Raw genomic sequence first — 11,529 nt, forward strand, 5'->3', positions numbered from 1 at the left:
TTGTAATTATTTTAATTATTTTTATTTCCAAACTGATTTTAACCAGTTCTATAGTAAGGTAACATTCCAATAGACAATATGCAAAGCTTTTTTTTCAGTTTACAGCAGTATTTATTACACAAAATTTAAGTAAAGCTTAACATGCCGATCTTGCCCCGATCTCCCCTATATATATATAATACAATTTTTAAGCATCACTTTATTATTTTTAATATATTGGGGCCTCAAAAAGGTAAGTGGTTCGGACTTCTTTCGACCTCTGAAAGGCCAAAACACTTAAAGAGAAATACAGTCGAACCTGTAATAAACGGACACCTTTAAACTGCGGCCATTTTTATATGCAAATTAACCTCTAACCTCCGAACGACGACCATTTTTTTACGTTCCTGTCGGTGGCCGTTGTTTACAGGTTTGACTGTATAAGTATAAATGGAAATTACCTGTTCAGAATTTGATTGTTTATAACAGTTTCATCATAAACTATAAATAAATATAATTTATTTAATTAAAAGATTCTGTTCTTCCTAAACTATTTATAAATTCAAATTTAAAAGAAATAAAATATTTTATAAAAAACAAAAGCTTTCATTGTAGACTTGTAGACTCACTTGTATGATAGAGCTTGTTCTGTTCTGTCAAAGTTCACTTTTTATTAACATTGGCCAGTTGCCATCTTTGCTATAATGAAAATATAAGAAAACACTTTTTGAAACAAACGCAATGCAGTTCACTCATCTTACTGCAGAGATAAACTGCATTTACTTGTAAAAAAATAATAATAATAACCTGAAAATACTATTGTATATTTAATATATTTTATAATAAAACTTATAAATTTAACATTTTTAAAGAAAAATCAAATAAAAATCTTTATATTAAGTGCTTAATATTCAAGAAAAACTTTACTCTAATTTAATATTCTATCATTTTAAAAAATACAGTAAAACCTGTCTAAAACGGAAACCTTCCTAAACGGGAAAAAATTCTTACGATTTTACGTGTAAAAAAAATAACCTGTTTAGAACGGAAAAATGTCAAATAGAACAAAATATTCGGTCCGGTTTACACAGGTTTTAATGTATATTCAATAGTAAATTATATGAATATATATATAACAATGAATGTTTTATCATTTATAAAATAATTTAAAGATTAAAATTAATTAGAAATTTAATTAAATTTTCTTAATAAATACATAAAATAATTTTTTTTAAAAGTATTTTATTTCTTCTTCAGTTGTTTTCTTATGTCTCTATGACACTCTAGCGGAAGAGGAATGTCTTAAGGGTAAGCTCATTTTAATTATTTTAATTATGTATAGGTCTATATATAAAACATAAATTCATATATATATAAATACAATCAACAAGCATACAGAACGATTAGAATTTAATATAAAAAATTATATATAATTTGATTTTATACAGTGCCAAATTGGAAATTTTATAATACTGTATTATATAAAAATTTAACAATTAATCACTTTTATAATCATACATTCGTTGGTATTCGTCTAAAAGAACAACGCCCACTTTATACAATAATTTGGCCAAAAGCCGTATCGATCTTTACAGAGAAGCCGAACTCACCTGAAAGTGGGTCATGAAATTGTATCGTGTTGCAAGAACTAGGTCATTCATTTCTGATTAAAAAAAAATTCTGATTTTTTTTTACGGTTCACCCAGGAATTCGATAAGATTTAAATGCATTTCCCCCCCTCTGTGCACGTTTAGTTTCACGTATTACGTGGCACATAGTTGTATCTGTAACGATTTGTTAATATCGATTCATATATTGTCTACTCTGTTCTATTGAATGACTGTCTACTTTATTTTCTTCCTATTCCTCTCTCGTAAAAAAATGTCTGCTCTATTATCTTTATTATTATCATTTGAAAAGCATTAGGGGGTGAGCAAGTGTGGCAAAGTGATGTAAATGAAATCTTCCTTGTTAAAAATACAAAAAAAGAGGCATTGATTTTAAAAATTAAGAGATAAATAAATAATAATATGCAAGTAAATATATTAATTAATTTAATAAAATATAACTTTTTAACCACTTAATTTTATCACTAATATATTCAAGTATATGTCTGAAACTAACTGGGATTCGAACCCACGACCTTTAGATACATTCCGAGTCTCATACTAATAAATTAATAATTTATGTATCAATATCATTCCTTTATTAACAACGTTAATCACTCAACTAGTATAAAATCGGTAATAAATAATTAATTAACAAAATGAGCCTTTAAAAGTTTTATTAAATTGATTTATTTATAAAATGACCAATTTATAAGAGTTGTTATTTAGTAATTAAGCCATTGATGCTTGGGATATAACAATAGTAATACTATCAAACCTTTAAATAACGGCCACTAACGAAAACGAAAAAAAAATGACCGTCGTTTGCAGGTTATTTGACATGTATTTTAAAGTTCGAATAAATAAATTTTAATATTTTTTGTGTCAATGGGGAGAGTTTAAACCCCTTGGATCCGCATATCCATATCCTATAGGCAAAAAGGGCAGTTGTCTGGGGCCTCCGCTACCGGGGAAGAAAACATTTGCCTCATAATTCTTCCCAAAGAAAACACTGTACACGGGGGCCCACTAATTCAAATTCTCCTGGGCCCCATGAAGCAATATTTCCTAGAATATTTTAATTTATAATAATCTAAAATTATAGGTTCTGTACTAAAACTTACTTTTAACAAAGGAAATCATTTCTGAAAGATCTAAAAATTTTCTGTGCAGAAAATCCAATAAGAATTGATAGCTTTTCTGTAGATATCTTTTGATTGCTGATAGTATTTTTATTCTTTTTTTTTCTATAACAGAAAAATTCTAGATTGAACAAAGCTTATATATTTATTGATTATACAAGGTATATCAAAGACAATTCAAAATTTATTATTTCTATATAGGATTATAATATTATTTTAATAATATTTAAACTGTGAATTTCTCTTTTTAATTAATTTTGAATGAATTATTCCTTAAAGATAACATTTTCTTGTAAATATTATGTAATAAGCTTAAACATTTATAGAATTAATATAACCTACTTAACGTATTCTTAGATAGAAGTAAGTCTATTGTTATTGTGTATTATTGTGTACAGTACGTGCGTATTAAAAATTCGAAATACAATTTAATTTAATACACTCACGTTATTTGGTGGATACTTTTAGTTCGAGATATTTCTTAGCTAATTCTATCTAAGGAACAAATCCAATTGAAGGAGCATCAATTGTATCTCGATGCTCTTTAAGTTGGGGTGCTCCTATTTCTATCTAGTAGCTTCTTTAATCGGAGATGATCCTAATTCTATATTGATGCTTCTTCAGTTGTGATGCTCCTAATTTTATCTAGATTCTTCTTTAATTGTGATGCTCCCAACATTCAACGTGCTTATTTAAGTGATGCTTCTTAAACTTATTTATTCTTTGTCACTTTTTAAATTATATTCATTTCCAATTATCATAATGAAAAGCTCTTTTCGAAAGTGGGATGACTCTTAAATTCGTAATAATATGGTTTAATGTTAAATTCTCATTTATAAATATTGACATTTTCAGTGTCTATAGGTTAATTACATGGTTTTCCTGTATCGATGGAGAGTATTTTATAGGTTATATCCAGAAATCAATTTCAAACAAATATCCCCTTTAAATGAAAGTAAAATAAAAAGTATAAATCGATTTGTCAATTCTTCTTTCGTTTAAAGAAGACCTTTTGTCATTTATGACGTTTGAACATAAATTTTGAATTCGATTACTAAAATTTTTATCCAGTTGTTTTGTATTATTTCTATTTTTAAAGCCTTTTTTTTATTTCTATTTTTTTTTTAATTTCGTTGTAATATTTTATTCTGAATTGAATATAATGCTGGAAAGACTGAAAAATTAATATAATCTAAGAATTAAAAATATATTTAGAAACTTTTTAAAATAAGAATAGAATTAATAATTTATTTTTTAATGCATTAAATGTTAGAGTTAATTCTGGAGAAAATGGCTTAAAAATTTGTAAAAAAAAAAATAGTATATTTTTGATAATTTTGAGGGGATAATTATTCTATTTTCGTTGTATTAATGGGATATTTCTTTGGGATTTTCTAGGTTTTATTCGCGTGTCTAACATCTAAATAGGGCACAGTTCCCTACAGAAAATCCATATAGAAAGACACTTACCTCCCTTGTCAGATCGCCTATGTGTTGTATTGAATATGGCAATACAACACATAGGCGATCTGACAAGGGAGGTAGGTGTCTTTCTATAGGGATTTTCTGTAGGGAACTGTGCCCTATTTAGATGTTAGACACGCGAATAAAACCTAGAAAATCCCAAAGAAATATCCCATTAATACAACGAAAATAGAATAATTATCCCCTCAAAATTATCAAAAATATACTATTTTTTTTTTTACTACAAANGAACACATCTTAAATTGATTCTCGCTAAGTTCTAGTCTTTTTTTGTGTGTGTGTGTGAAGCATAATTTAGTATTTATATTGAACTTTGAAGATAAAATTGATCATATTCTTACATTTAAATACGTATTTAGCAACCACTAAATAGTGGTTTGCGGTAATGCTCATGGGTTCGTGCCTAGTCATGTGGGATTTTCTAGGTTTTATTCGCGTGTCTAACATCTAAATAGGGCACAGTTCCCTACAGAAAATCCATATAGAAAGACACCTACCTCCCTTGTCAGATCGCCTATGTGTTGTATTGAATATGGCAATACAACACATAGGCGATCTGACAAGGGAGGTAGGTGTCTTTCTATAGGGATTTTCTATAGGGAACTGTGCCCTATTTAGATGTTAGACACGCGAATAAAACCTAGAAAATCCCACATGACTAGGCACGAACCCATGAGCATTACCGCAAACCACTATTTAGTGGTTGCTAAATACGTATTTAAATGTAAGAATATGATCAATTTTATCTTCAAAGTTCAATATAAATACTAAATTATGCTTCACACACACACAAAAAAAAAGACTAGAACTTAGCGAGAATCAATTTAAGATGTGTTCAGTCAATTATTACTGTCACGAATCGCAGAATATAAATTACTAGTTGAATTATCCTTAAACAAAAGTATATAAAAAAATTAATTAAATATCAATATAATCAATTATAAATGTTAATTTGTTTATCTCTTTAAACCATTACCGATCTCAGTTTGATAATGAGTAATCAATGGAGGCCCTACATAAAGGCGATAACTAGGCCTTCGCGCTTTCAGAGGCCTCACAAATTTGGTAGTATATTTTAGTAGTTAAATCATCAAATTAGTAATAATTATTGAAAACGTAATTGCATCTGCACAATAATCATTTTCAATGTTAAAATTGATCAAGTACCACTTCCAATTAACAATGTGTCAAGAAAGACTTTCTTCACTTTCGATCTTCTCTATTGAAAGAGATACTACTGTAGAACTAGATTTTTCCACAATAATTGATGAACACAACACTGCTAAAAGCAGAAGAGTAGTTTTTCTAGATGTATTCCTATACCCCTATTGAATCTTCCAATTCATTGTAAAACTACTTTACACGTTAATACGTTGTTCTACTGTCTATTTCTGTATTAAAAGTGTACATATGATACCTCTATCATTCTTTTAATGGGCCTCAAAAAATAAATTTTACGTAGAACCTCCTCCTCTGATGATGATGATGATAACTTGGTTATCGTTACACCATTACAAATCGAAGCGAGTAATTGTGTAAAAAAAAAAAAAAAAGCGGTGGTTCCTAAAAATAACTTAACAAAACTACTCCTGATGAGCATTTGAGTTACAAATAAAACTCTAACCGGCTATCGTAAAGCTAAATTTAGCGTAACAAACGTGACGCCAACGAAAAAAAAAAAAATATATATATATATCTTATTAGTTACTTTAAACTGTTTTCTATTATTTTCTATTGATTTCTTCTTTACATAACACACGTATTATTAATATTATTTCATATAAATATTATTTATGCATAGGTATATTTCAAAAATATCCAAAATTATTTGTCTTCTCTTTAAAACCATACATAAACTACAGTAAAACCTTCGTTAACGGACACTTCCGAATAGCAAAAACCTCCAATTAACGGAAACTTTTACCCTTCAAATAGGATATTTATTATATTAACCTGTAAATAGCGACGGTGTCCGCTTTTCGAAGGTTATACTTGATTTTTAAGTACAGTCTGATGTTTAGAATGATATAAATCAATACTTTTACATTAAATTTTTACGAATATTAAATTTAAAATAGATTAATAAGCATTAAAACACATTATTTCGTCTACATTTTTTAAAATTCTTTCATACAGAATAACTATAATAAAGTATAACAGAATGCCAATATTTATTCGATTATCATCAATAACTTAATAATTCAGCGAAGTTTTAATTTAATTAAATGAATTAAAATGTACCTTCGGCATTCAGCTATATTAAAAATATATCGATAAGTACGAAATTAATGCCCGAAAGATTAAAAACAAAAAAAAACATGCGAAAACAGCAAACACAGCACTAAAAAAAGGAGTAATTGAATATGATTCAATTTCTGCAGATGCAATAATAATTTTTGCATTCTTCTCAGAAAATCAATGGTTTATCATGTGACTTAGATTTTCTTTATTGTATTTTTCTTATAATATAAAATGCGTTAACACACAGATGTCACATGATCCACAATCTTACGAAGTTCAATAACATTTTTAAGGAATTTTTTTTTTAATAGATAATTTTTGTATGAAATCATTTTATAAAAATTGACAACAGATGTTGAATGTGTTTTATATAAGCAAAATTATTGCTTTTTTTTTAAAAAATCATTTCTGTTCAAAATCTCAATAACAACTTCAATACATAAGTTAAAAAAATAATTTAAGGAATTTATTAAAGAATAAGATTTTTTGTTTTATTTTTAATGGCGAGATTTATGAAAAGTTTACGTAGTTTTTGTGTCAAATTAATAAAATATATTCGGGATATTAATTTAATTTTAATGTAAATATTATAAAAAATGATAATAAAAGATATTAATTAATATCTTTATTATTTTATAAATACAAAAGTTGTTGTAATATTCTTTGATTCGCAATTAAAATATTTTTTTTCCTAATAATGAAAGCTTAATATATTATTATTATTAAGTCAAGAAGGTTCAGAAATTATATGAGTAGTGTTTTTTTTTTTTTAAACTCTTTCCGCTTTGTGAGTATTAAAAGGGTCTTCATGCTCATTATAAATTCGGTTAGGCCCATAATGGAGACTGCCGGAGGTGAGGGACGAGGAGCGACGTGTCTCCGAACTGATTCCCGAAAGTTTCTTGGGACTTTCTGACCGTCTGGATTCGATCCCGGATCTCTCAGAGTGGAGACTAACGCCTTAACTGCCTCTACCATCCGGCTGACAGTGATTAATGATTTCTGTTGGTGACTTTTCTGTCGTGTGTGTTGTTTAAGTGTCTTGGTGCCTATTAACTTTCTTTTGTGTTCCTGTTTACTCGTAGCAAGCATTGAAACTTCGTTTTTGATTCCTCACTTTAGATCATCACCTGGTAACAAGTCTCAGAAAATAATGCTGCGGGTTATATGAGAATAGGCATAGGCTCCTCTCAATCAAAAATTTAAAGAAAATACATGACAAACGAGCAAAAAAAATGAGCCGGGTTGCAATTTTTAATTATATTTTTATTTAATTTAATTTAAAATATATGCTCTCCATCTCGACTAGAACTTAGCGAGAATCAATTTAAGATGTGTTCAGTCAATTATTACTGTCACGAATCGCAGAATATAAATTACTAGTTGAATTATCCTTAAACAAAAGTATAAAAAAAAATTAATTAAATATCAATATAATCAATTATAAATGTTAATTTGTTTATCTCTTTAAACCATTACCGATCTCAGTTTGATAATGAGTAATCAATGGAGGCCCTACATAAAGGCGATAACTAGGCCTTCGCGCTTTCAGAGGCCTCACAAATTTGGTAGTATATTTTAGTAGTTAAATCATCAAATTAGTAATAATTATTGAAAACGTAATTGCATCTGCACAATAATCATTTTCAATGTTAAAATTGATCAAGTACCACTTCCAATTAACAATGTGTCAAGAAAGACTTTCTTCACTTTCGATCTTCTCTATTGAAAGAGATACTACTGTAGAACTAGATTTTTCCACAATAATTGATGAACACAACACTGCTAAAAGCAGAAGAGTAGTTTTTCTAGATGTATTCCTATACCCCTATTGAATCTTCCAATTCATTGTAAAACTACTTTACACGTTAATACGTTGTTCTACTGTCTATTTCTGTATTAAAAGTGTACATATGATACCTCTATCATTCTTTTAATGGGCCTCAAAAAATAAATTTTACGTAGAACCTCCTCCTCTGATGATGATGATGATAACTTGGTTATCGTTACACCATTACAAATCGAAGCGAGTAATTGTGTAAAAAAAAAAAAAAAAGCGGTGGTTCCTAAAAATAACTTAACAAAACTACTCCTGATGAGCATTTGAGTTACAAATAAAACTCTAACCGGCTATCGTAAAGCTAAATTTAGCGTAACAAACGTGACGCCAACGAAAAAAAAAAAAATATATATATATATCTTATTAGTTACTTTAAACTGTTTTCTATTATTTTCTATTGATTTCTTCTTTACATAACACACGTATTATTAATATTATTTCATATAAATATTATTTATGCATAGGTATATTTCAAAAATATCCAAAATTATTTGTCTTCTCTTTAAAACCATACATAAACTACAGTAAAACCTTCGTTAACGGACACTTCCGAATAGCAAAAACCTCCAATTAACGGAAACTTTTACCCTTCAAATAGGATATTTATTATATTAACCTGTAAATAGCGACGGTGTCCGCTTTTCGAAGGTTATACTTGATTTTTAAGTACAGTCTGATGTTTAGAATGATATAAATCAATACTTTTACATTAAATTTTTACGAATATTAAATTTAAAATANTTTATGAAGAACATGCTGCAGATTTGGCTATCTTGAAAGACAATATCATAGAAGATCAACTACTATGTGATTAAATTGTACAATGGGGACCACATTGAACAGTATCTCGTGTATAGCACTTCCGCTTATAAAAAAAATAAGTTATTATGTTGCTATAGTGCACTTTTGACGCTGTAAACAACAATCAATAAAATTTTTAATCAAAATGTTTGATATAATTTACATTTTATAATAGAATTTCGCTTCTTTGAAGGTATCTAGAACAAGCAAAAGTGATAAGAAAAAAAAAAATACGGTTTTTCAGGCATCGAAATGTGTCTTAAAAGCATTTATTTCTCTTCATGGAGGTCAGCTGCTTCTACATTACGACATTTTTATTCCTTCAGACGGAAAGTCATAATTTTGTTAGCTTACGAATCCATGACACAAAAATCTGATAATAGTTTTTAATGTCCAACTTTTGTCGTTGCCTTATCGCTGGAAATATCGTTGAATTATTTCGAAACGAATATTATTATTATTATTATTTTTTATAGACAAAATCGTTTACGATTGCTCATTTAATACTTTTCAATTGGATTTGATGACAAGGAAATTTATTTTTTCCTTGGAATAATGACAAATTATAGAATAAGTGTTATGAATAAAGGAATTTACTGACTAAATAACAGAAAAAATGTTAAACAATTTTATCATAAAACTGTTATAAATAAATAAATAACAGCCATTTAAGTAATATTCCTTGTCAGAATTCATTTTACAGTATTACTGTAAGTTTTACAATGAATATTCCTCAGAATTAAAACCTGTTTAAAGCGGAACGTGACGATACTGGTAAGAAATTTCCGTTTTGGCAGGTTTTCATTATATGAATGGTTACGTTTTTATTTAATTCTTTTAAAGAATTAGTGAAAACAATGGTATTGTTACATAAAATTTCCAAACAATTAGGATACTGTCTTAAATAAACATTTAAAAAAAATTATAGATTGTAACTGTGATTACAGAGAAATGAATTACGATCCACAAGCAAAATTCTAAATCATAATTAATGCTGCAACTTGCGTGTTCGGATCTTGATCCGAACACGCAAGTTGCAGCATTAATTATGATTTAGAATTTTGCTACTTTTCTTCCAAAAGATTCCTCTTTACTAAGATTATATTATGCAGGGTGTCTCATAAGTCTGGATACACAGAGGTTATGATGCCCTTTGTTTATTTCTTTTACAAGTGAAGAATGGCACTGAGTAAAGAGGAATAAAGTTATTTTGATAGTGAGAGAGCCACAGTCAGCATGAAGTTGCCAGTTTAACGTGCTGTATACAGACTTCTCGCCAATTCATTACCTTAGAATTAGAGTGTAGAAGTTGCAGAAAAGTTTAATTTTGCTTCTGGTCATCACTATCAAAATACAATAACCTGAATTCGTTCCTCCCTATTCAATTCCGATTTGAACCGGAAGTTACGAGATTTTTTTTAATTAAGAGATGATTAAAAATTATAGCTTGGCATTGTGACGATGTCACAATAAATAATTTCTCGTTGAGTTTAATTTTGATTCTTTGTAAATGTGATTTTAAAAAAACACACACAATTAATAAGCTGTAAAAACATTCAAATATGTTTTAAAATATTTATTTTAAAGTTTTTGTTAGTAGCAATTAAATATTGTAGGCATATTATTATTATTATACCTATATCTAATTTTTTTTCTCTCTTGTAACTCCTTTCTGGGGAAAAGTTTTGAATTGAAATCACGTTACTTCCGGTCTAGGCTGGACATTCGTATATAGTTAATCTGGACCTTCTGCTCGTAATCTTTCCGTATGTGATCTCAATTTTAATAGTTTCTTACCCCTGTACATCATACTTCTCCTGATAACAATTGAGTCAAGCTGGTCATCTATCTAACTCCGTTCTCGAAAATTAGAAAGTACAGACAGACACACGGATAGACGACAATATGAATTTATAGATCTACAATTTTTTTCAAATTGCAGCCGAATAATCAAAACATTCTTTACACGCATTTATCTACAAAGATAATCTTTTCTATTTCCGATGCTCCCCTTAAGATGATACCTGATAATTCACTGCTGAAAAGCTTAATCTTCACAGAAACAGAAGAAATAAAAAGACAGAATATTTAAATTTATTCGTCAAAATATATATTTTCATTATTATTATTATAATTGGAGTATAAGCTATATTTAAATTCAAAATACTTAATAAAATGTCACTTGAAAATTCGTGACTCATAAATTTCACAAAGTTTAATTTTCCTAATTTGAAAATATTTATAAAAGTTAATTAAAATATTTTCTAAATATCTAAAATGTTTATTTTATTAATATAAACAGTGTTTTCTTCTCTCCCCTTTTCTTCTTTTCTTCCTTTCTCCCACGCTTGTGGGAGAAAGGAAGAAAAGAATTTTTGTGCTGCAGAACTTTCTCTTTCACGAAATCTGATATGGAGAGCAGGGTCCTTGCAAT

General features: G+C 28.2%; 1 protein-coding gene across 1 annotated transcript in view; it reads left to right on the top strand.

Annotated features, from left to right (window-relative positions):
• Positions 1-11,529, top strand: part of LOC111628627 (protein quiver-like) — a 41,766-nt gene that overhangs the window by 4,417 nt on the left and 25,820 nt on the right. The window contains exon 2 of the mRNA XM_023372456.1: positions 1,218-1,287. Within this exon, the coding sequence (XP_023228224.1) occupies positions 1,218-1,287 (70 nt within the window). The remainder of the gene's footprint in view (positions 1-1,217; positions 1,288-11,529) is intronic.

This window comes from Centruroides sculpturatus, unplaced genomic scaffold (assembly GCF_000671375.1).
Source record: "Centruroides sculpturatus isolate CEXI.00-Female unplaced genomic scaffold, Cexi_2.0 scaffold549, whole genome shotgun sequence".
Taxonomy (NCBI): Eukaryota; Metazoa; Arthropoda; class Arachnida; order Scorpiones; family Buthidae; genus Centruroides; species Centruroides sculpturatus.